The 26,814-nt window shown below is 35.3% G+C and overlaps 2 protein-coding genes across 7 annotated transcripts in view; one reads left to right on the plus strand and one right to left on the minus strand.

Annotated features, from left to right (window-relative positions):
* Positions 1-4,636: 4,636 nt before the first annotated feature.
* On the plus strand, positions 4,637-12,666 carry LOC109107778 (transmembrane protein 41A-B-like). The gene is made up of 5 exons (XM_042757015.1): positions 4,637-4,943; positions 10,546-10,696; positions 11,058-11,219; positions 11,794-11,932; positions 12,094-12,666. Exons 1-5 carry the CDS (start codon positions 4,789-4,791, stop codon positions 12,321-12,323), a joined length of 837 nt encoding a protein of 278 aa, XP_042612949.1. The 5' UTR covers positions 4,637-4,788; the 3' UTR covers positions 12,324-12,666.
* Positions 12,667-14,878: 2,212 nt separating this feature from the next.
* The window catches only part of LOC109107133 (insulin-like growth factor 2 mRNA-binding protein 2), a 32,188-nt gene continuing 20,252 nt past the window's right edge, over positions 14,879-26,814 (minus strand). For 5 of the 6 annotated variants that reach the window (XM_042757002.1, XM_042756987.1, XM_042757008.1 and 2 more), the window contains 11 exons: positions 26,439-26,744; positions 24,230-24,364; positions 23,927-24,049; positions 23,631-23,766; positions 22,073-22,198; positions 21,788-21,856; positions 20,998-21,114; positions 20,275-20,349; positions 20,002-20,133; positions 18,444-18,557; positions 14,879-18,129 (listed from right to left, as the gene is read on the minus strand). In XM_042757002.1, the coding sequence (XP_042612936.1) occupies positions 18,031-18,129; positions 18,444-18,557; positions 20,002-20,133; positions 20,275-20,349; positions 20,998-21,114; positions 21,788-21,856; positions 22,073-22,198; positions 23,631-23,766; positions 23,927-24,049; positions 24,230-24,364; positions 26,439-26,620 (1,308 nt within the window). In that variant the 5' untranslated portion in view covers positions 26,621-26,744 and the 3' untranslated portion in view covers positions 14,879-18,030. The remainder of the gene's footprint in view (positions 18,130-18,443; positions 18,558-20,001; positions 20,134-20,274; positions 20,350-20,997; positions 21,115-21,787; positions 21,857-22,072; positions 22,199-23,630; positions 23,767-23,926; positions 24,050-24,229; positions 24,365-26,438; positions 26,745-26,814) is intronic. The other variant, XM_042756981.1, reaches the window with a different exon arrangement.

Consider the following 26,814-nt stretch of genomic DNA (forward strand, 5'->3'; position numbering starts at 1 on the left):
TCATTGTTTATTATTGTATATGGTCTGGGAATATTATTAATCACTTATGACTATAGCATATCACAATATGAAACTGTACATACATGTTTTTGAGGTTTATGTGTTTAGCTACTTTTGAGGTATGCAAAATCATGTTTATTAGATTTTAAATTGTGAAGACATTTTTAACTGAGAAAACTATGAAAGAGTAATCAGTAAAATGTTCTACTACAGTTTTCAGCTGTACCTCATCCTCATGCAGCTGATGCTTCTGCATCTTGGCAAGGACGCCACTTCTGAAAATCATTCATTTTATGATGAAGCAACAACAAAGCTTAATCTTTCTTTTGTATGTCACGCACTATGCTGTGAAATGAACTAGAACAATGATTTCTGGCACCTTGAATACAAATAATAGAAAACTGTCATACAAAGGCAGTCTAGATGTGTAGATTTCAGCCTCAGGGTTCATGGTGACAATAAATCATGAGATAAACGTGCTCTCTGATGTGTAGAAGATGAAAGCACAGAAACTGAGATTAAAATTAGACCAGGATTTGTGATTTAGACATTGTGTCTGATTGAATATTTCCCCCTTGGATGCTCTTTGACTCTGGCACGTGAACTAGGGGTTGGGGGGTGGGGGGTCAATATATAGCTACCAAAGCCTGCAGCGATAACTATATATCTAGGTTGAAAGCACCCTCCTCCACACACACTCTCTCTGTCTCTCACACACACACACACACACATTTGAGAAATCTTTCTCACACTCAGACATTGAGTTTTATTGAACAACTTCAATATCACATTTGCTATCATCCACCAAACAGACACTGCCCGAGGCACTGAGATTGTTATTGGCAGGATAACACCATCTCTGAATCTGTTTAGTGTGTGTAACGTTGTCTTGCTTTCTCAGTGTAATGAGATCTGGGCAGTAATTGGACCTTCAGCTTGATGCAGAGTTATATCCATCACCAAAACCGGGTTACACACTTCTATTTCAGCAGTGCAGCATCCCATCTGGGGAAAAACCCCATCTAACACGATCCTCTGAATGATTTTACATGCTTGCAATGCATGACTGCTCTCTTGCTCCATCCTGAGACTACTGTATGTTTTTCATCTTATTTTTTATTTTTTTACATTCGTTTTTATTTTTATTAAAGCTTTATCTGCCAAACATTGGATTTCCCCTTGAATTTAGATTAATGTATTGTTACTGTTATGTTTTTGGCAGGTCATTTCAGGTTCAGCTTCTGATTCTCCAGTAGAACTCCAGTGGAACTGCAGTAGATCTCCTGGGAGTAGTTTCACTGTCTCATTTGTTTAAGGGATCCAATGCATGATCCAGATGTTTCAGTAACTACAAGGGGTGAACATAAATCATTCGGGGACAGTGTGTGAGTGTGCATATGTTTGTGTGTGAACATGCAGAGCATCTGCTGGAGGAATTAAAACTCTGGTTTTGATACATCTTTTTAGGGTTCTTTTGGTAAAACTATTTATTTGATGGAGTAATATTAAGTTACTGTGAAAAAAAAAAATTAAAGTGTAATTAAAATGAAAATTGTCATTATTTACTCTGCCATTGACTTTCTGTCCTGTGAAGGAACAATTGTAGTGGTCACTCTTTTCATGCAAACACAATAAAAGGGGGACTGAGGCTTTCAAGTTTCAAAAAAGTATCATAAAATTGGTCTTATGAAGCCACACAATAGCTTTGAATAGCTGGAATAGACTTAAATTTAAAGGAACAGTACACTCAAAAATTTACTTACCCTTATGTCGTTCTAAACCCATAAGACTTTTGTTTATCTTCAGAATGCAAATACACAGAGCACATTAAATATGGTTAATGAAAGCTCAAACTTACTTGTTTGCTGTGCGAGAATCAGTGAGTTTCATTCTCATGCATCAACCAAGTACATCTTATCTTCTTTTTAACATATTTGATGTGCTCTATTTGCGTGCACTGATCATGTTTTTAAAGCCTAAATGAAAATCTCTTCATCATATAAAAAAATGCTTGATTCATATGGATTACATTTACAATGTCTTTATGTATGTTTTTTGAAGTTTGAAAATATTGGTTTTGCAGACTTTCAATAGCAGACGAAAAATGAAGAGATAACATGAAAAATATCTCATATCTCAAAATATTGCACACATTTTCAAAATTTAACCCACACACAAAATAATGTCGAGAACAACATGAAGGTTATTAAATAATGGCATCATTTTCAACTTTGAATGAACAATTTTTTTATGATGAGTGTCTATTGGTCTATTTTTTTTAAAAGGATTATTAATAAAAAATTATTTTCATATAAAGCATTTCTCTTACTTTTTTCTTGTCCCTATCTATCAGCATTCCCTCTGTGTCTGTCTGACAGCATCCTGCTTCATAGTATGTCCTTTTAAAGTGAACAGCGCCCTGTAAAGGAGCTGAGAGTGCACCTTACAACTAAATCCCTTCATCTTCCACGGTCTATTTTTTATTTGTGTGAAAGACATCACGCTCGCACAGACTCAGTGACAGAACACTGATGATGGACAAGCTATAACACCATCACTCTCTTTCCTGGAAAAGCTCCTTAAAGTTAAAGATTTTAATATCAAGCATGAAATCTCACAGTTTTTTATTTTGTGTGTCACTGATTAATATCAATGACAAAATTGTGACTCCACAAAGAGAAATCAATAAATCCACTCAGCATCCAGCACAGCCTGCTGGGTCTGTGTGTGTCCACCACGTGCATTCAAACTCCCCATCAATGAATAGGAATCAGTTGATTAGAGATGTTCCACACAATACAAATCAGTGTATCCTTAACTAGTCGTGAAAATGTGGAAACAAATATGCCTGTCATCAATATATAACTCGCAGTCAGGCACGACAGTTCTGTAGAGAACTTACACAGCAGTCTACACACAGCAGCATTTTGTCAATGAATCTGCCTCTGCAGTATGCTGGGAAGGTTATTTTAGTCCTTGATGATGAAACAGCTTCCTCAAGGGGAACATTAATTAAACATTGCAATGTCTGTCACTCTCTTTTTTATTTTTCTTGCCTAAGTAGTGCCAAGGCCTTGTTTTTGAATCAACATTCCTGTCCAACAAACATATATAACATTCTTCTCCCTTACCCATAACTGCAGGTTAAACCTGAGCCCTAAAACCTGATAGGCTAACAAGAATATTATTTTGATTAAATCACACACGCGATTTCAGACACATATTTTATTACAGGAGTTTGGACACTTGTCTATTAAACAAGTAGTTAAAACGTTAATTCCAAATCTCTCCAAAACACACCCTGTGTTGGTTCCTCTTTGGGCTTTGATTATGAAGGAAACTCTGCCATCATGTGGTAACAAAATTCAATAAACTTTTGTTGCCTCAGAGCAGGTTTTCTCAACTCTGGCCATCTTTGTCCATTTCCCTGCAGAGTTTACCTCCAACCTTGATCAAACTCACCTTGACAGCAACTTTCTAGTAATCCTTAAGACCTTGATTAGCTTGTTCAGGTGTGTTTGATTAGGGTTGGAGCTAAACTCTGCAGGAAAGTTGAGCTTGAGGGCCAGAGTTGAGAACTCCTGCTTCAGAGTTTAAACCTTTGAAAAAGAAGAAGAAAAGAAAAGGGGAAAAGACAGATGTCCATGTTTTAAGACAGTACAGTACTCAGTGAAAGCCTTGCTTGTAATGGCCAGTATAAGATCCATTCTCTCATTTAAATTTTTCACTTCATTTGAGTAAAACTGGTTCCAAACTGTCGAAATTTGTTCAAACCATTCCCAATCTTTCCCAGGAATATGTCTTGAATGGATGTTCTTTGCCAATAATTTATGGAAACTTTGTAAACCCAGGCCAGTTTTTTATTTACCCAGTTGCTCATTCCACTTAAAAAAAAAAAAAAAATCTTATTCTTTATTACTAGGCATTCTTTTTAATTATTAATATTTCATTTATATGTTGCACATCACTTTACATTTTTATAGTCGCATAGTTTTATTAAAATGTTCTTTTTATTTACAGCACTACTTATTCCTAATATCTTTTTGGTCAGATTGTAGAATAAAGTATTCCATGGTTATGAAGTAGCTACCATTGTTGCCGTTTAAGCACATTTGACTTTGAAACATCATGTTTGAAACATTTAGTGAATCAGTGCACATATTAACTGTCGTGTGTACATTTTGTTATATTTCTGTATTTTATTGTAATACAGTGTCACGGTGTCTCACTTTTTTTCAGCAGCTGTTTTTAATTCCAGTTCTTTCAATAAAGAATACGAAGCTGAACCACACCATCCTGCTCACAAGTAACAAAAGCCTAAACCACAAAATGATAATAAGACTGTGTCTTTTATGAGGTCAAATGACCTACTCGCGACATAAATATAATGACTTAAAAAAATGGTAAAGTTTCATTTTTGGATGACACGTGATTAGGCTACTCTGCAGATCAGAAAATAAGTAACTGACAGCATTGATATAGCCTCTAAAAATAGGCTATAATGTTTTGTTACATAGCCTAGTTTAAAAGGGTTCTATATAATGTTTTTTTAAAGTTACACATACTGTTCCCAGAGTCCCAAAACCAAAGGCTCGTATGTTTGGGGGTCTCATGTGACAGATAGGTCCACCCTCATGGGGGGCTTCACTGACTCAATACAGTAGGTCCACGTACTTCCATGTGCTGGAGACGTAACATGTATAAACTGCCCACTGAGCGGATCTGCTATTTAACAGGTGTAGCACCAAGTGCAACCGTGTCGTTTTTGGACAGATCTTGCCCGGGACTATGCGCTCAATCTGGGGTTTAATTGCCTTGGTGGCCGCGGCAACTTTTTACTTGTATCTGCTGTCTGTGTTCCTGCCGCCGGGTCCTCGTGCCGTCCGTGTTCACGACACTGACTCTGAACACACTGCCGATGAACCGGAGGAGGAAGAACTCAGGTAGAATTATTAGAATAAGATCTCAATGCATCTTATCTTTGGTACTTTGTTTTGTGACCAATTCCTACTGATGCTACTGTTTGTAGCTGAATGAATTCTATTAAATTCACTATTAAATGTCAAATGGTAATTAACACATCTGTTAAACTTGCGTTTTAATAACACACAATTTACCTACAGGTCATTTCTGAATGTTATTTTAATAATCTTACGTGTGCTGATAATTACTGTAATAACAAATGAAAAATTAGGAAATTATTTCAGATGAACATACACAACATAGCCTACATAATTAAATAAATAAAATAAAATAAAATTTTAAGGCTTGGTAGCTATTGATGTTTCGTGTGCTTTAAAAGGTTGAACTGGTTCACATCTGCCATTGATATTAAGACCAAGACACACTGTATGATTTTTGACTGTCCCAGATCGTGAAACAATCGTGGCGATTTCTGTGATCGTGGCTCGTAATCGGTGGTCCTATGTCGTACAGTGAGAGAGGTTCAAAGTTGGCCGTTGTCACAGTCTTGCGACAAAAGATAGCCTACAATAATTTTCTGGCAGTGTCAGAAATTCTGCATGTTCATCGCACATAAGTGAATAACACTCTTTGCAGTTACGACCCACGTTTACTGAACAACCAGTAAAAATGCGACATAAAATCAACATGGCGCTAAAACATAAAACTGCTTACCTCAAGCTCTTATTTCTTCCACTGTCGCTGCTCCCACTTTTTTCAGCACACATAAAAACTACAGCTGTCAAAGTGTGATTCATTATGCTCTTTTTGTTTACCACCAGCGCATGCTAATAACATTTTATTCTTTTATAGAAAGTCAATAGGTGCCATCATCGTACAGTCTACATGCATCGTGTACCCAAGTTTATTAGCTCCATTTCGCACAATGTGACCAGCGATGATCTTATAGGATTGCTAAAATCGTGCAGTGTGTAGATGGCTTCAGGTTTGCTTGATGTGCATCGGCGCTGGCATAATGATCTGTGTTTGACATCAAAGTACCGCGAGAGCCATAATAGAGCAGACGGCTCTTTATGCTTTTGAATTGCTCTCGTGGTCCTATGATGTAATACACCGATCGTTCTGCGCAGTGCCGATGCATCTCGAACAAGCCTATTATTAAAGGGGTCATATGATGCGATTTCAAGTTTTCTCTTTGGAGTGTTACAAGCTATTCATGAATAGATAAGATACCTAAAGTTCCAAAGACTAAAGTCTCAAACCCAAAGAGATATTCTTTATAAAAATTAAGACTTGTCCACACCCACCTAAAACGCCTTGTTTAAACACACCCCCACATGTCTATGTCATGATGTGGGAAGATTTGCATAACGCTGGCCAAATGTTCACGCAAAGAAAGAAGGCGTAACTTTGATTCTCGCTGTTGCCACTAGCGCCATGTCGTGGAGACGCTGTTTCATTGTGAAAGCGAAAATACTTTGTTTGGCCTTCCAAAAGAGGACACAACTAGAAATCAGTGGTTAAGTTGTATTTACAACACTGTTCAAGAACAGTACAACCCAAATATTCATATGTGTGCAGCACATTTCATGGAGGACTGTTTCCTGATCCTGGGAGAGAAGACTACAATGCCTGCTGTTCTGACTCACAGTCTTTAAAGGATTTGCCACTGATGATTCAAACGCAAGTTTTGAGCAGTGTAGAGCAGCGCTTGTTGTATGTTGTTTCTCCGATCTCCAATTAAGTTAAAGATTCAGTGAAAGTGTCCCACTCAAAATATGAACGATCGAGTCCGATTCACGAACGAATCGGAAATCAAAAATCGACCATTTTTGTGAATCACATAACCTGTCTAAATGATTCGTTCATGAATCAGTTTTTTTTTTGATTATTTGTGGACAGGTAATTTATTTATATTCAAATAAATATTATTAATACAGTATAATATTATTAACATTACAAACATCTTATTAACCACAACGATCTGAATTCATAGTCTGTTGCTATATGACATCTCTTCGTTAAAAATGTTAAAACTGATAAAACATTTCAACTAATAATATATTGGATGGTCATTAAACTCATGTATAAATATGTTGCAGTGTAGCAGTAAGTTCACATTGTTTCTTCAGTACATGCAGTTTGTGACAGCGCTCCCTTTTACCTGTGGAACAGCTCCCTCTTCCTTTTTTTATTAGTTTTCTCTATCTTCATTAATTTCACATTCTTCCTTATTTGCCTGCATGTCTGTTTGACTCGGTATTGGTTTATTTATTATAATCTATATGCCGTCATCTCATTTCTGAGAAGGAGTAGTGGGAGAATAAGAAATAAAAGAGAGAGATAGATGTGTACTGTAGAAAAAGAGAAGCTTTGGCAGTTATTCTCTGATGGTGGCAAATATTCTGGAACATTTAGCTCCTGTGCTCTCTCCTCCTCAGCGTTACTTTATACTGTGTGAGGAGCAGCTCTGGGCCCAGGGTGGGAAATGTCCAGATCATAGGTGCTTCACATGCAACCCACATCAAAACTCCTGTTCTTCTCTAACGTTTCATCTGTCCTTTCATGTCTCCTTGGCAGGGACCTAAATGACCTGATCCTTAGTCAGTTCTTATTAAGCATCTGGTTCTCAGATATTGTCTGCTTTGCATGTGTGTGACTGTATGCAATGAGTGAATTAAGGAGTACGAGAACCCCTAGTTCCAGACATAGTCCTGTAGATCCTGTATTATATATGTTGTGTGTGTGTGTGCAACAATATTCAGTGTAGCAGATTGACTAGACAAAAAACAAAAGCCCTAACATGTTCCACATATTAAAATATACCACGATTAGGAAATACATGAATATAGTAGCATTTAAAAGTTTGGGGTTGGTAATTTAATTTCTTTTAAAATGATATCCAGCCATTTTCAAAACTGCTTGTCCTTTGTAGAATCCAGGGGATGCTGGAGCCTATCATATATATTTTTAAATATAATTATTTTAATTATTAATATTATTTTAAACTCTCTTTTAATTATTACCTTGTCTGCTCTGAATGCAAATCAACATTAGCAGTCATGTCTCAGAATTGGAGCCTGGCAAAAGACATGAGGTGACAGTTATAAGATCAGGCAACTGCCTTCTGGAGTGGACCTCTTGAATTTGCTGAGATGTCCAATATAGAGGAGGATGGAAAGAAAGAGATATCTGGATGGTTCATATGCAACATGTTTGTCTGGTATGACAAGCTAAAATAAATCACAAATAAATAAAAGGAGAGCAGAGAGGTCTCAAAAGCCCTGTGCACTTATGTCATCCAGATACTTAGAATAACAGTGGAAAGCACACTGAAGTTTCAAATTGGGTAACGGATCTGTTGTATGTCTACCATCATCACATTCCGTCCAAACATCTGACCTTTCCATAGTGTCTTGTGACCCGTATGTCTTGGTTCATTTCTTGGTTAGCTCACTCTTCTGTACCCTGGAAAAATATCTGCTGATGAGATTGAGATGAAGTTTTTCACATGTTGTTCAGCAGTGATGGCAGAGACAGCTGTAGTCTGTGTACTAATAGCTGTTTGAATCTTTGGATGGGAATTCCCATGGTTATAAGAGAAGGGAAATTTTGTGTTAACTTGCATGTATCATGTTTTATAGTGCTGTAGCCATAAAAATCAGCTGTTTAAAGAAAAATAGGGTTAATTAGCTGAATATGCCATGACTTTTAAAAGTAGTTTTTCTTATTACTGTTTTGTTTATAGTCTGGTCAGTCTCCTCTACTGAAGGCTCTCATATTGTTGTACTTGTGAGAACATACTCAGTGTGCACTCAATTTAATTTGGAGCATATCACATGTTTATATTCGTCACACTGGGTACACATGTGAAATCAAGACCTCTGCTTTGGCACATGGGTGGGGAGTACCGCCCCGTTGTGTGCCCAAATGACCCCCTGGTCGGCAGTAAGGAGCTTAGATTACTCACGACTGCCCAAGATGTGATTCATCTGTTGGTAAGAGCCCTGTGACCACCAGAAGAGAAATTCATCCACATATTTACTGATGATCATGTGATCATGTGTTTAAAGACATTTAAAACAGTTTGGCCATCAAGTACAGCCACACACACACACACACACACACACACACACACACACACACACACACACACACACACACACACACACACACACACACACACACACACACACACGCATAAAAGCACATTTCCACAGCTGAGAGGCTATTTCCGTTCAGCTGGTGTATCATATTTCATTCCTTCACTCATGCTGAGGGCAGATTTTCTCAATCTTTCTCATCTTGCTGACAGGCTATTGTCTTGATCAGGGGCCTTCAACCATTTTTAAAAACCCTTTGCTGATTTCAAGCCTGTTGTTATCTGAAAAAAAGAAAAGAAAAAAAAAGTTACCCTAAAAAAAGTTAATTGGTTTTATTCGTCAAAAATATTTTTATTTTAAAAAAATATTATCAATATGGCTAAACCTAAATAAGTTAATTTACTTAAAACTAAATTTTATGGCTTAAATCAGGTGCAAGTCACTGCTTTTTACAGTATGTATTAATAGTACTATAATGTATTTATATACAGTAGTTTATTGTGATGCTTACATTCCATTTTTGTTATTGAAATAATTCAATAGTCATGTCCTTTCTAATTTTATGTAATACATTTTAATATGTAAGGAAATTTGAGACATTTAAATGAAATTAGATGAGACAGTTCTTCCAAAAATGAATATATACTCACCCTCATGTCGTCCTAAACTCCCATTGTTTGTTTCTCAGTGTTTTTCAAATATCTTTGTCTAGCAGAAGTAACAAAGTCATACAGGTTCAGTGCAATCATGAGTAAATGAGTTTTCATGTTTGGGTGAATTTGTCCCTTTAACTTTGTCTTTGGTCAAAGTTGAAGTTATGTTATGTTTGTTTAAAGAATATTTAATTTTGTCAGACTTCCTGCAGTATCACCATGGTACCACCTTGTGGTCACAGACCCCTTACCCTTGTTGAAAACACTGGTCTAAATTATTCACTCATTTAGTTAATTATAAGAATGTAAAAGAGGCATATGAGATTTGTCCTGTATTTCATAAAAAAAATAAATAAATAAAAAACTCTCAACCTTCAGACATATCTAATTTTACAAACTGTATTTTATTACCCACTTAGACACTTGTAAAATCACTGAAAAAAGCGCTAACCTAAAACAGTAACATCTAAACTGACTGTTTTTATTAAAGTCAAAAATATGATTTACAGTAATATCACTGAATCAACTTAAAACATTAATTTATACCACCAAAACTACTTTATATCAGTTAAATCATGTACAAATATCTCTTTCAATAACAGTTGCTGGTCACCACTTTTTGCGGGCAACAAAGGGCTTTTTCATATAAGTCATATTACTAAAGCCCACAGTACCCACTCAATCCATTGATTTAAACCCTTGTCCTCCTTCAAAGCAGTCTCTTTAGTGCTGATTTTGGTAAGGGTAAGCAATTTGGTTGATGGGAAGAGAACAGCCACTCTCCAATCTGTTAGAAATTACAAGAGAATTTTAAAAGTTCAGTGCTTTTTATTTACTGATTCCATAATGTCTTATGTTTTCTCCAGGTTGAAGTTCCCGTCTGATCTGGACGAGTTGAGGGAACTAGCCGAGCTGTTGCAGTTCTATAAGACAGAACACACTGGCTATGTGTTCATCCTCTTTTGCAGTGCCTACCTCTACAAGCAGTCCTTCGCCTTTCCAGGCTCGTCCTTTTTGGTTGGTAAAAGAGGTCTACTAGACCAACTCAGTGATTCAGTTTTTTTTATTTTTTATTTTATTATGACATGTTGGTGTTTAATCTTTCACTTGGATGTTATAAGTTGCACTGAGTAAAACAAAAACTGGATTAAACAAAAAAAAGTCAATTTTCATGTCAGGCTGCAAAACAACAAAATGTGATTATTTTAAAGTATACCCACTATACCCATTAATGTGAGATATATATATATATACAGTATATATATATATATATATATATATATATACACACACACACAGTTTATATACAATACTGACTATATGTAGCTGATGACCTAATATAACAACTTTCACTGTCAATCTTTCCTGTCATGTCTAGAACATGCTGGCAGGGGCGTTGTTTGGGCCGTGGCATGGACTCCTCATCGCCTGCACTTTGACTACAGTGGGTTCCGCCAACTGCTACCTGCTGTCCCGTACATTTTGCAAAAACCACATCGTCAGGCTCTTCCCTGAGAAGGTGGCGATGCTACAGAGATTGGTGGGTTGCCTCTAGGTATCATGAGCACATGATATAGAGGGATTTTCCATTAATAAATGTTCTAAAATTAGTCAGTGACTGTATTTATGACTTTTCATTTTGTTTGTTTATACTCTGCATGTACTATAGCCTAAACAGTAGCACACAGTACTAGCAATGCAAAGGTAATGGGTTTGATTCCAAGGGAATGTGTGAACTGAAAAATTTTATCCCATAATGCCTGTTCACACCAAGAAGGATAACTATAATGATAACAATAAAGATACAGTTATAAAAATCGTTCTAAATTCTAAAGAATAGAGTCCACTCCACAACTACGATGATAACAACACAGAGTAAATATATATAACTATTTTAATATATATATATGTATATATATATATATATATATATATATATATATATATATATATATATATATATATATATATATAAGGCATACTTTGTGATGAAAAAATGTTTAAAAGTAGCCCAGTTTGGCAACCCTGATCATGATCATTATTTTCATCTGTTATAAAACTTTGGAGTTGAAACTTAATGCAACACGAGCACATGATGAATCTCTCTCTATTAGGTGGAAAAGAACAGGAGTAGTTTGTTCTTCTTCTTGCTCTTCCTGCGGTTCTTTCCCACGACGCCAAACTGGTTTCTGAATATCACCTCTCCAATCCTCAACATCCCCATCCCCATATTCTTTTTCTCCATCCTCATTGGTGAGCTTACAGTACATGTTCAGTTTTACATTAATGTATTTTTTATGTTATAGCTGTACATACAAACCATTGCAATTCTGCATAACCTAAATTTTCCTAATAATTCCATTTTGACCTTGAAAAGCAACTCTCATGATCTCAAACGCTTATGTTCTCCCCAGGTCTAATCCCTTATAATTTTATCTGTGTCCGTACGGGTGCCATCTTGTCTGAGATCCACTCTATGGATGACATCTTTTCGTTGGGCACCTTGCTGCAGCTCCTGTTGATCGCCTGTGTTGCTCTACTTCCTGGAGCTCTTATCCGCCTCTACAGCCAGGACCACCTCAAACTTGATGGCCTGGAGGCCAATGGACACCAAAAGGTACTGAATGATCGCAAGACTAGATGACCCAAAGACAGACAGAAGAGGAGACTGCAGTCTGTTAATATGGGACTGATCATTGGTCTGGAATCACAGCTGAGGATTTGGTTATGAATGTCTGAACACAGAGTGGAACTGACATGGACAGAAATACAATCATTGAATGTCTATAATGATGATAAAGTGCAGAAGAAGAGACTATTAAGGTCTTAAAAGAGAACACACTTAGATTGCTGACATGTTACATACAGCTTTAAAATAATCACATTTTGTTGCTTTGCAGCCTGAATTGAAGATGGACAGACACTTTTTGTTTTATCCAGCGGTCTTTCACTTGGATGTTATAAGCTGCACTGAGTAAATACAGCTGGATAAAACAAAAACTGTGTCCATCTTCATTTCAGGCTGCAAAGCAACAAAATGTGATTATTTTAAAGGGGGTGATTCTTTTCTATACCCACTGTACATACCATTGGACATTTTATAGGAAAAATGGAATCTGACAGCCTAGCCTTTAAGTTTTATTGAAGCAAACAAATATTTACTTATGTTGTCAGATACTGTTTAGTGACCATGTTTGTGTGTAGCTTTATGTGTGTTTATGGCTTTATTTATTTGCAGAAACTGTAAATAACTGTAAGTTTTATGTGTTTTTGAGTATGCTTACACAACTTACTAAAATAGAACTAATGATTAGTTACTTTTCCCCTAAATGTACACTGATAAAATGGTAACCTAAAAATGGTAACTGGTTTTATTCATCCAAAAATATTATTTAATATCGCTCAATTAACCTTAATACATTACTTTATTACAAACAATTTTTTTATGGATTAAATCATGTAAAAAGCTCTTTAAAGTAACAATTGCAGATTTAATAAATTCAATACATGCACATGTAATACATTTACATCTAGATTTAATAAAATGTATTTCATACAAATATTTTCATTTAAAATAGTATTCCAATTTTTCTTGTATTGTATCCAACCTTATTTTTTAAACTTAAAAGCAGATGCAGCCATTTGTAACTTGAATGTGCTTTCCGTGTCATTCTTGTTATATTATTTATTTATTTTAGATTGCAATAATTATAAACACTGGTTTGTAGCACAAATAGTTTTTCCATTACTGCACTTCTATATGGCACTAGTTCTTCTTCTTGTTATTGTCTATACCAGCTAATCAATCAGAAGTTTGTCAAATTCACAGAAAAAAATGCTTACTTCTGCACTGAAAAATAAGGTGGATACCACTGAGTTCAGGCTTTAAATATTATAAAAAAAAAAAATTAGACATTATTATATTCATTATCCTCAAGCATCCTACTGTCAGGATGTACTTTTATTTGCAAGTTAGTGTTATGCTTTAAATATAGCCTTGTGCACTGATAATTTATTTGATGGTCTAAATCTTCTGGACTTGCACAGTACATTCAGGGATTGACAACTGATCTTGTCATACATAAACAATTGTGTTATATGTGTGCATGTGCATTCATCTCTAGCTACAAAAAAACGCACACTACTAATGACCTGTTTTGGACAGTTGGCAGAAACTCTACATTCTAGTGCTGTTTCTATGGTGAATGATATGTATCCTTTAAAAACAAAATGAATTTCCTTTGCAATGTGCAATTTCATGAATTGCATCTACAGGTGCTACTTGAATAATTACTGCATTACAGAAGCTCTCCTGTTTTGAGTCACATATGGAAAAATAAATCAATGTCTTAACGTGTACATATGTTGTTGTGTACAGATTAAGGTTTAGTTTTTGCATTGAAAACTGTTGTTTGAGCACTTGAAATGTATCATTTTGTTATAACCAAGTTTTAACTGCTGTTCACAATTAAGAAGTTCTTCAAAATGTTACAAAATTTTCATTCAATAATAAAAAAAACATTTAAAACAGTTGAATTTATTGGAACTTACAGTATTTTCAGCCATACATGGTAAAATTGCTGAAATGAGTAAGATAATTATACTACTGTATACTGGCAGCTGTAAGCATAGTCAAATTATCCCAACTATTTCTACAGATGCATGCTCACTGTTGTGCTACTTACAAGTAAAAACATTAAGTAAGTTGTATAACTGCAGGATAAGAATATTTAAATATTATATAATATTGTGTAATCATATTTTCCAACAGATATCAAGGTTTCACTTTAGCATTCAGAATCTAATGGAAGCTCATTTCTGCAATGAGAAGAAAAAAAGGTAACTGCAACTTTTTATGTCACAATTCAGACATTGCTTTAGATAAAAAAAGTCATTGCATAAACTTGCAATTCTGATAAATTAGAATTATTAGATAAAAAACTTGCAATTGCAAGGAAAGAAAGTCGGAATTCTGAGTTTCTTCACGTTTTTCTTCACAATATCGAGAAAAACGAGAGCCATTAATGTGAGATATAAACTCAGAATTAAGGGGGGGAAATCAGATAAAATGAGATGAGATAAAAATCATCAATAGATTTTTTATCCTGTGGCGGAAACAAGCTTCCACAGAATCTTTAAGCTATTGCTGACACAAGTAAACTTGATGTATTGATATAAAGATGATGAAGAAAAAAAACCTTGTTTTAAAAACTCTTTATTGCTCATATCCACATGAAAAGTAGTGAGACCCTCCCAAAAAACAAAACAAACAAACATAAAAACAGATGTGTATTCATGATTGTTCTCTCAAACTCCCCCACACTTGGCTAAAGCCCATAGTTTACCAGTGGAATATGTCCCTCTTTTGCCCAGATCTGAAATTAGTTTGTTTGCCCATTTTTACATTGTGTGATGTCATTATAAAAGTTGATATCAGAAGCTCATCTCAAATAAGGATTAAAGGGACAGGCTTATCAAACACCCAGAAATATTCATGGTACAAGTGGTCAATAAAGACATTTTGAACATGGTAGAATGTGAAGAGAAATAAACACAGAGACAGCAACAGAAGTAATACGCCAAAAATCAGGTTTCATGTACATGTTGTTTTTGTAAATGATATGAAAAGAGATGGTCTTGAGACAGCTGGACATCCCTCCCATTTGACACAGCAAAATTTTACTACAGATTCCCAAACTGAAAAGATGAAATTCAAACGTGTCTAATATAATTATGCTAATATTCAGCAGTAAACTGTTGATTATTCCTATACTAAAACCCTCACACAAACACAGTTAGAATAAAATTTAAAACTGACTTGTTATTGGCCATCTCATCTGATATGACCTCTATAACTGAGAAAAATTACCAAGCCATTTGTAACAGAATAACATAGATAATGTCTTCTAAATGTCCCTATACAAGTTGAAGAATATGGTTGGATTAAGCTGTATTCTTATAGACACTATATATCTGTCAAGACGATTATTTCAGTACAAACATAAACTGCAAGAAACAAAGTACTGTCAACACAAATGTTCAGTTGCCCAAGAGTTGTATTGACCTCAAGAGCTCATTTACTGTAAGTCAAACGGTCCATAAAGCAACAATCAGTTTCTGATGCAGGGTCCTGAAACCTTTCGCAAGAACAAGCAGGCTGTGTTGGTGCCTTGCACTAAACCTTTTTTTCCTCTTCGTGTTCTTTTTTTTTTAGAAAAATAAAAAATGCTCTAAGTTTGAGAGCTTTATAAGGTATACAAATTCAGACTGAGGTACCCTGTTCTTGAGGTAGAATGTTATATTGTACTGCTTCACATAAAGCTGCATGGACTTTCAATATATCATTTTCATGTCTCAATCATGGTTTTATCAGTTGCTTCATATCAATGTTACACTCTATGACTGTACTGTACAGTACTGCAGTGCTGGCTGCTTGCATTTGATCAGTCAAGAAATACTGAATCCAATATTTTATAAATTGTACTTTGTGAATGTCTCCTAAATACAGTACACACACACACACACACACACACACACATACAATATATATATGTATATATATATATATATATATATATATATATATATATATATATATATATATGTATATATATGTATATATATATATATATATATATATACAGTATATGTATATGTATATATATATGTATATATATATATATAATAATTCCATTAGCCTTTCGGATGTGCAACATTAAAGGCTTAATGACGTTACCATTCACCAATCACATCACCTTTATATATTATGAAAAAATGAGAAATCTTTTTGCAAAAAAAAAAACTAAAACAAAATAAAATCCCACTTCGTCTTGACTTTGCTTGACTCTTTTATCAAAAATGCATTTATAGACACTTATGTTATCATTCCCTACTGCAAACATGCACTTGCGGGAGAAGATATGCACTCACATGAAACCAGAGGGGGAAAAGAGAATGTTTGCAACACAGAAAGTATATGTTTGCAGAAGGCATTTGCATCATATACATTAATTAGTGTCAGGAAGACCTAAAAGGACCCCCATGTGCACCTGTTACAGGACCTACAGACCAGGTGCAGATTGCACAAGAAATTCCGCTTTTTCAAGTGCGTGCACTACCACTCAAGAGTTCGGGGTTGGTAAGATTGGTTAATGTTTTAGAAAGAAGTCTTTTTCACCAAGGCTGCATTTATTTGAGCAGCTGATTTACTGCTCAAGAAACCTATTATTATCAGTGCTGAAATCAGTTGTGCTGCTTAATTTTTTTAAAAATTGTTTTTTATGGAAACCATGATACTTGTTTCAGGATTCTTTGATGATTAGAAAAGTTTTTAAAAGTTTCTTTATTTGAAATAGAAATCTTTTCCTACATTAGAAATGTCATTAGTCACTTTTGATCAGAAAAGTAGAAAATATGAATAAAAACTTTTGAATGGTAGTGTAAGGTAATATAAAGAGTGTGTAATATTATACGTGGGCAGTACAGGATATCATCATTGGATTCCCAAAGTAGGATGATCTAGATCTATCTCTGTTCAGAGATTGCACTTCTTTTTTCTTTACAGTTGGCACACAGACAGCTCTTATTATTTTGTGTGATGAATAGGTCAGGAACAGGGAAACAAAAATAAATATGTACTTTTTTTTTTAAAGAGAGAAAAGGGCAGCAAGCAGAGGAGAAAAGCTCGGACTCAGCAGTGGTTAAGAGGAACTGGAAGTGAAATGCTGGCACACAGCTAGCAGTCTTATACATCACGTACGTTTCTTTGTGAGATCACTTAATGCTTTTAGTTATAATGCTTTACTATTTAGTTACTAGAGAAGATCAACAAACAAATCTGATTAATCACATTAAATAGCCTGAAAATGAGTTTCCAAAGAAAATTCGGTTGAATAAACCATTCGAATTGTTTTTAGAATCTTATTAACATTTGCTCTTAATAAATTAGTAGATCTAGTGCACAACTAGACCTGCAAGTCCCTATAAAATCTACCTGCAGTGTGCATTCACCTCCTCCAGCTGTCTACTTCACAGTGCACAAATCCTCTATATACGTTCACATCAGCTTAATCAATCATAAAATGAGCTCAATATGAAATATCAGGTCCGTCTCTGACCTGGTAACAAATTCGAACATCTTCATTCATATCCACATAATATCCACCGAATGTTTTTGTGCTTTAAGTTCTTTGGTTGTTTTAAACTGCTGGTCCTCTTCATCAGCTTCTGTCTCTCTCTGTTTCCCGCTCTGTCTCACTCGCTCTTTGTCAATTTCTTGATTTCTTTCTTGAATTTCCATTTGTCCTCGCATGAGCTACATTCATTACCTGCTGCTTGCTGGCATCTGCTGATCAATTTGACGGTTCTGAGGGTGTGGGCACCATTTGCTGGTATTTCCGCTCTTGCTGTTTGACCTGTTGAACGATCTCCCTGATCTTGCGCTGGGCCGACTGCAAACAAACACACCATAGCAAAAGGTGACTGGAGTGCACATGCAAATATATCATTTATATCAACAGCTTATATTCCCGAATTACGAGCCTTAGGACACAGTCTAGTCCAAACCATTCTTTCATTCAAGCCTAATCCAAAACTGGTTAATGTTCACAATGAGAGACTGAACTGGAGTGGAAATCAGAAGTGTCTCAAAGTGTCTTACTTTCACAGCACACCTGTCTCAGCCTAGTTTGACTGGTGTTTTAGACAAATTCAAATAAAACAAACAGTTTTAGGCCTAGGAAAATGTCAATCACTTATTACATACCTGACTGGCAAAGAAATGTCCAATTATTTTAACAAACACTTCATCATTTTCATCTGCGGTCTGGTCCCGTGGTACAATGACCTCAGCACTGGTAAGATTCTGCAGCTCATTGACCTGTGGGTGGTAAGAGGTCAGAGGTCACACACACTAATTCCATTTAGACCTGGAATTAACACTGCAATCACAAGTGAGCAGTGCTCCATGTTTCCTAGGTGTTCCCAGCAACACCTGATGTTACATGATGTTGCCCAGCAGCAACCCATTACTGAGATTTACTAATTAAATTTAGTCTACGAAAGAACCTGACTAAAATGACTCTTTTTGTTTAACCCGTTTGTGGTGAGATTAAAATTTGGATGTAAGAGTGTAACCTATACGCATGAACTCTTCCTTTCCACCAGATGACTCTATAGTTCCCAGAGTGGTCTGAGATCTCTCATTAATTAGAAAGATTTGTGTTCACCTGTTTTCTGCCTAATCAAAGCTCTGCCTCACTCTTTTGTCTTGAACCCTCTCTGCATGGTTTTCCAGAGAAATTAATAAAGCCCAATTTGGACAGGAGTTAAGCTATTTTCAACATTTACAGGGGTTAGTCGGTGACTTTATTACTGTCCGAATCCAGAATGTCTGTGTTTTTCTCACACCATTCATGTAAAAATCCCCAGCTAAATTGCCTATACCGTTTTTGACAAACACTAAGGATGTGTGGTAATTTAAATGCTGGTAAATTAATACAACAGCTAAAAGCTACATTATATTTCTCAGCAATGAGGTGATAACTTTGATAACGTCACAGTTTTTATAATTAAACCAACAAGCTTCACTTGTTCGCAAGCTTCACACACGCGTTTTCTCTCTCTCTCAATTCTTTCAAATTCAAATTCAAATAGAATAAATATCATCTTGGCACTGCTTCACTAAAGAATTCTACCTCTAACAAGCTGTAGATAAAATAGCCTAAACAAATGAAAATGACTGTTATTTTCCGTTATTTATCAGTTCAGTCAGATTTTATGCTGCAAAACAGCCATGACAGCTGTTGTCCATGCTGGCAAATAATGGCCACTCGATGTGAATCATATACATTTATATAGCACGGCCATTCAAACCCAAAGGTCTATCATGTGCATAGTAATGCGATAACTGCAGACAATCCTTTTGGGCGGGAATCAATTTAAACACAGATACAGATACCAGATGTCTAAAGTGAATGTAAACAGACGGGCCAAAAAAAATCTGATATGGTCAAAAGATTGAATCTGTGCATTAAGACCTGCAGTGTAAATGCAGAGACAGACACCTGGTCTGAGAGACCAGAAGAAGAAACTTTCTTCCACCAAGAAGAAACTCGTCACATTTGAAAACAATTTTTACTGACCTTGTGTGTTTATTTTTACTTTTCTGCACTTTTTCTACACAAAGTAACATTCAGTGATAGTTCCTTGAAAATCTGATCTCAAGGGACTCGATACTACCAGGTGTAAAAAACAATCTGTCTCACTTGACTTGTGTGTTTACACACGGTTTTAACATCTGTACACAAAGCAAGCACACATACCGTTTTGCCACCCTTCCCGATGACTCGTCCGGCGGCGGTAAAAGGCACTTTTATATGTGCCTCTAACTTCGCCTCTTCTTTAGCGGTGAAAAAATTCTCCTCTTTCAACTTCCCATATATTCTCCCCTGTGCCTACAGACACACACATACAGAAATGAGTAAAGGAGAAATGAGGGGTGAATACAGAGGATGGAAAAAAACACCCTGGGTCCTGCCTAATGGAATCTATCCCCTGAAGATCAGGAGCCTAAATGACTGAATTATGGCTTTTACCTTGAATTGAGCCTCTGGTGGTCCAGTGATGATGACCATCCTATCAGGATCATCAGGATTGTCTGGTGCAGCAATCTGCAGTGACAAAAAAAAACCACTTTCTTTTTCCATTCTGTCTTGATTTAAATACAAAAGACGACTTAAACTGCTAAAAGTATGAGTGATACCTTAATAGACAGAAAAAATAAAGTATTTTACATCAATGAACCAACCTATATACATCAATATATACCAGTAAAACTAAATTTTACAAGTTAATGCCAGACAATTGCAGGTCATCACTTTTTACAGTGTAAACAGCTCAAGTCTACATTATACTACAATACAGTTTTTGCTGGAAAACGAACACAATTCAAAATATTAATGACATTAACTTTTTTCTAATCACAAGTTAAAAAACCAAAACTGTCAATCAGCTTAATAACGCTACCTTGGAGCAGAATTAAGCAGAATTCACAATAAATAATTTAAAATTCAAAAAGCTTGCAAGGCACAAATCTAAACAAATGTAAGATTTAGAGACAACGAAGCACTGGTGAAATTAGCAGTTCCATCAGCTGGCCCAAAACTGTAAAAAAAAAAATCAAGGTTTTCTTAGTCCTGACCAACAAGGCTTAGGATACAATCTGGTCCAAACCATTCTTTCATTCAAGCTTCATTTCAGACTGGTTAATGTTCACAATGAGAGAGAGTGAACTGCAGTGGGAATCAGAAGTGGCTCACTTTTATTGAGGCTCCAGCATAGTGTGCCAGCTCTCTAATGTGCTGTCCTTTCTTCCCAATTAGAGCTCCTACTGCTGGAGTGGGAACAAAGAGGTAGACCACTTCCTGTTCAGCAGTCTGAAACACACACAGACAGCCTTGACTCCTCTCAGTCAAGTATATATATATAGTGCTTTTAAGATACAGATTGCTTCAGAGCAGCTTTATAGTAGTAAACACTATTAACAAAATTATTCAATCAAAATACAATAATTTCAGTTAAAATTACAGCATAACTTCTATTTCAACTAAAATGCAGCTATACAGCATTTTTCAGGTAAATTAAATTATAAATTCCTGTATTGTTCATTTTTATATTATGATACCTAATGCATTCACTAACCTTAACATACTGAATATTATTGTAGTATTGTAGTGTTTCCCATCAAAGTCAATTTATAATTTGTAACTTTTTCATTTTAAAGTTTTTTGCACCAAAGAAGGTCTTTCTTTACCTAACAAGCCATGTCATCGTGTTTATGCATAATACATGCAGAAAAATAAAATGTATTATTAAAAATATAGTTACATTTCTATATATTTCTCAATTTCATTTTTATTATAAATCCTTAATTTCAAATTTGCATTATTGTTCAGCATCCGTTTTAGTACCACAAGTTTAGATTCTTCTCATCATATAACTGAAAAGCTTCTTATAAGCTTGAGATTGTCATGACATACAGTGTGCAGAGTTACAGAACATCATTATGAGAGAAGTATACTGACATACACCTATAATAAAAGTACTCACTGTTTGCTGATGAGATAATGCTCCAGAGGAGGGAACCCCATACATACTACCCAATACTGATGTGGGGCCCTGTGGTGGCGAACAAACACATGGAGAATGTGATGAGACCAATGGAACTCAAAATTGCAAAGCAAACAGATGGCTATTTAAGAGAAAATACATGCTAAGATGAAAGACAACTCACTGTCTCATACACACACACACACACTTTATAGATCACACATTGTTTTGACAGCTAAGTGTCCTGATATGCACATATGCACACATGCACATCCTGATGCTCACCAGCAGGGGGCTGTAGTTGGCTGAGGCGGACAGAGGTCCTCTCAGACCAGAGGCTGGGGGGAGAGCAGACAAGCCAGAGAAGATCCCCAGTGTGCTCATGTTTATACCTGGCATGTTAGTCTGCTGCTGAAATCAAATATAGAGAGAGACGTGACTCTGAGAGTATAAGTTTGACTTTATGCAGCACGTGGAATAAATCAATCTCATTTAATTTCACAGGTTTATGAGACAGACTGTTACAGAATTAGCAAATTAAATGAATGAAATTCTACTGAGTTAATGCCAATTCACATCCACACTCTGCCTGATAATCACTGCCTGTCCACGCAAAACAAATTCGAAGATTACAAATTTACGAAGATTAAAGAAACCGGATTAAAGCCAGTTTTAAACCCAAACACTGTGTAAGAACACAGGATATGTTTGGTGTTTATCAAATTTTTCTCTGCAGTACTTGATTCTGATCAGTTGTGAGTATATTTGTCTACTGAGTGGACAGATATATATATTTACATTGACTACAAAAAATGTAAATGTCATTGCTGTCCATGGCAACATACTGGCACCACTTTCATATCTCAAGATGAATAGCTTAACTGGCCTTGGAAGACATCAGTAATTTTATAAAAAAATAAACCTTTCGGTAGATGGCAACAAGTTCAGGAATCTCCAGTGAAATCAAGAAAACATATCTCGGAAAAAGGCACACACTCACACACACACACACACACACACACACACACACACACACACACACACACACACAAATAATAAATTAAATAGACAAACAAACAAACAATAAATTTTTCAGCCTTTCACTAAACGCTGCAGGTTTAGAGCATTATCAAAATCATCTGAAATGGTATGTCGTAGTATGTTTGTGTATCTTGGGAGATCTGTGTTCTTAAAACTGGATCCTGTTTTACCAAAGTCATTTAATGTATCTTTAAGAATATTTAAAGTAACAGAAAAGAAAGGGGATTCTTTGGGTGGTTGTTTGACTGCATTTAACCCCAGGACAAGTTTGGAGAAAAAAGACATTTTTCTACAACCAATGTAGTTTTATAATTACACATTTTTAAAATAAAATACCAAATCCTTCTAAAAATACAGGCTTAATCTTCTGTAAGCATGGAATTTTGCTTTTGACAGCAACTCAAAATATTTCATAGAGGGCAAACTTCCACATAACTGCACAGAGGTCAGTTCGGGTCAGGTCCTTTTCAAACAAATCAAAACACGCAAAGATTTGGTCTTCTCAAACTAATTTTGGTCTTCCTAAAGTGATATTTCAACTTTCAGCTTTGATAATACATTCTTCCGTTAAAAGTCCCATCTGGATTTGATTTGCAATTAAAGATCAAATGTTTCCTTCATTAATTACGATAAACCAGAATGAAGAGAAAAAAAATATTGGCCTTATATCACGTTTATTATACAACACTTTTCACAATCCCCGCTGTTTCAAAGAGACTTTACATAAAACTGTTCCTTCATAACTCAACAAACAATCTAACATCCAACCACCAATACATCTCAAAAGCTATGATTTACTCACATTAAGTAAAGCCACATCATTCTCATGGGCTTCTCGAAGTTTCTTCATGATCTCCACTTCTGCATTACAGCACTCCTCCACCCCTCCCCTCACTGTGATGGTACGTTCCTGGTTATATATAGTCAGGTCTTGTAATCTAAAAAAAAAAATTAAAGGAAATAAGCATTGCCACTTGAGGGGAACATTCAATACGTAAACAATTGAACCTCAATCCCATTACTGGGTCCCAACACTGTTGAACCACAATCTTTAATTGATGTCACCTGTTCAAGATGATCTGTATAGAGCAAACTTACGAAGAAATAATGATCTTGGTCCCAGTATCTTGCTCTATCTTCTTCAGGTTCCTACCCTCCTTCCCTATGAGCCTCCCAACAAAGCTATTGAGGGCCAGGATCTTTAGAGGAACCTCCTCAACACTGATTCAGAGACAGAGCACACAATATTATTTTCCTTTTTTATGTCTTTTTAAATAAAACTGAAAACAACATGAGGATATTTGATTTTTTTACATGGTTAAAAAATAAATAAAATCAATCCTAAAGCAAATGAAGCATGTAAAAACTTGAATGTGCTCTACAGTCAGAAAAGATACTGACATCTTGGTGTCATTGGCCTCTTTTTCCATTATTTCCAGGATCATCCTGCAGGCTTGTGAACAGCCCTCTTTAGATGAGTGGATAGTGATGGACTTCTCATTTGCTCCTGTATTCTCCTTGCGATGGATATCTACCCTGAGACAGAGAGCGAAGGATGACCTTTATCACATTTTTGAACCTCACTGTCACATGCTAATAAAGATGGATAGAGCAAAATGGATATAGAAGAATAGTTTATGATCTGTTAGTTAGAATATTAGTGATGAGAAGTGCTCAATATATTGTTAGACAATGTATTATTTAGTTTCATTAGCTAAAACTGTACAAAAAAAAGAGAACATTTTTGTTATTTAAAAAAACCTGAAATAAATATATACCTGGATATATACCTGAAATAAAACATTAAAAAACTGATGCAATATTTATCATTTTAATTGACTTTAACTTAATGTACTAAAATAACAAAACTGAAATAAAAATGAATAAAAACAATATATTTTATATAAACATATTTTGAAAAAAAAAGAGCCAAAACAACAAAATTACTCAAACTTTTAAATTATAATGAAGAAAATATAAAAAATAATTACTGATTCAAATTTGTATTTAAAATTATAAGTATCTCAATGATATTAAAATAACACTATATTATTTGCCAAATAACTGGAAATTAATTACTTATTACTTATATATAAGATTACCTTTCCTTGAAACTATAACCCAGGAGAATATGTTCTTAGATTGTCAAAGAAGTCAATAACAAGTTGGTGAAACAAGTTTAACTTTAATCACAAATGTAAAAAATAAAAAAATAAAAAAATAAAACATTCAGGAAATCCTTTCAATTCTTGAATTCAACATCCATAAACACCAGTTATGCCTTTTCTTGTGTTACCTTAAATGTCTTAAACACACGTTTACCGGATTACGGTAAGAAATTTTTTATTTTTCTTCCTGCCTGAACAGGTCCTGACAGGCCAAAATATTAAAAGAAGCAGAAGTGGCCAATAAAGAAACAGAACAGATATTGAAACATCAGAATAACCATAAGAAAACAATATACAAATATACAAATACAGAAAATGTCAGAAATGTCACAAAGATACTGTGTGAACCATGTTATATTAGGCCTGTCAAGCAGTTTCAAGTTTAAAGTAGTCAAACAAGAAAAACATGGCAAGACCCCTACATGTTTATTCCATCACTTTGTGCTACATATAGTTGTTTTTAAACACATGGTTTTCATGTACAAATATTTGCTGTTGTTAAAAAAAATCTTTATTATACTAGTTATATAATAAATAATAATGTCTATTATGATTATTATATATTGCCTGAATTCATTATAAAGTATCAGTTGGCATACATTTTTTTATGTCTGATATCTTTGAAATCAGGATGGCCAATATATGTGATATTACACTATTTAATTTAAATCAATAAAAAATATATATGTTGAACTTGCATACATAAATGACTATGAATGTGACATGAATATGACAAAGTGGCAGACCAGACATAGTACAGCACAGTTTGAAATCAACGATTTAAAGTTGCTTGCTCAACTCTTCAGGGTCACCTTTCCCAAACACTATGCTAGTTAGCTTTTAGCTAACTATGGTCACAAGTTCCATAGAATTCTATTGGTAACGACTGAACTTGTGACCATAGCTGCCCTGTCCACATCTAATTTACCAGGCTTAGATCCCTTTTGCACAAACAGAGCACCACACACAGTGTACACTACATGCACTTTTATACAGGCTATGCACACTACAAGATCTAACAGCTAAATTTGCCAAAAGTTTATGAAGTTTATAAACTTTCTAAGCTTTTAAAAGTATTAAGTAAATGATTTTTAGTTAGCTAGCTACACATTGAAAAAATGGTAACATTTATATTAACTGGTTTTATTCAAATCAAAAATAGGATTTAACATCACTATTTACATTAATTTATACAAGCAAAACTATTTTAATAGGTTAAATGGGGTAGAAAAACGAATTGCGGTTAAATTATCGTTTATAGGTGTTCATTATCAGCCCAGAAATGTCCTATCCATGTATTCGTATTTGTGACATTAAACTATGATAGCTATTGCATCTTTGTAAACAGAGCAAATAATTGGTGTGTGGGCTCTAATTAAATTGAATTCATTACTAATTAGACAATTACTGGTTAAAATGTTTAAAATATCAAGACTTCTTACTTGGACTGTGTCTGCTTTGTGATGTTCTTTATGGTGAGTCCCTCTTTCCCAATGATGGCTCCCACAAACTGAGTGGGCACTAGGATTCGTAGAGGCAGCTCTTGCTGACGATGCCTGGGCCCCTGGGGGCCTCCCATGGCCCCTGGCTGACCAAACTCCTGCTGCCAACTTCCTGTCCTCATTTTAGATGCCCCTCGCGGGACCTGGGGTCTTACACCCCCGTCCCTTCCTGCCTCCTCGTCCAGTATGAACGACACACTGAAGGCGTGATTGTCAAAACTGTGATCTGTCAACTTCTCAACAGCCCTGGAGAAGAATGAGAGAGAAAAGATGATAGGTCAAAATTGATAGCCTGAATGCACTGTAAGTCGCTTTG

This window comes from Cyprinus carpio, chromosome A1 (assembly GCF_018340385.1).
Source record: "Cyprinus carpio isolate SPL01 chromosome A1, ASM1834038v1, whole genome shotgun sequence".
Taxonomy (NCBI): domain Eukaryota; kingdom Metazoa; phylum Chordata; class Actinopteri; order Cypriniformes; family Cyprinidae; genus Cyprinus; species Cyprinus carpio.

Excerpts from the sequence above, each read along its gene's own strand:
- LOC109107778 (XM_042757015.1), top strand. The coding sequence starts at position 4,789 with ATGCGCTCAATCTGGGGTTTAATTGCCTTGGTGGCCGCGGCAACTTTT. Across the intron at positions 4,944-10,545 it reads CCGGAGGAGGAAGAACTCAG|GTTGAAGTTCCCGTCTGATC; the intron begins GTAGAATTATTA and ends TGTTTTCTCCAG. Across the intron at positions 11,933-12,093 it reads CTTTTTCTCCATCCTCATTG|GTCTAATCCCTTATAATTTT; the intron begins GTGAGCTTACAG and ends TGTTCTCCCCAG.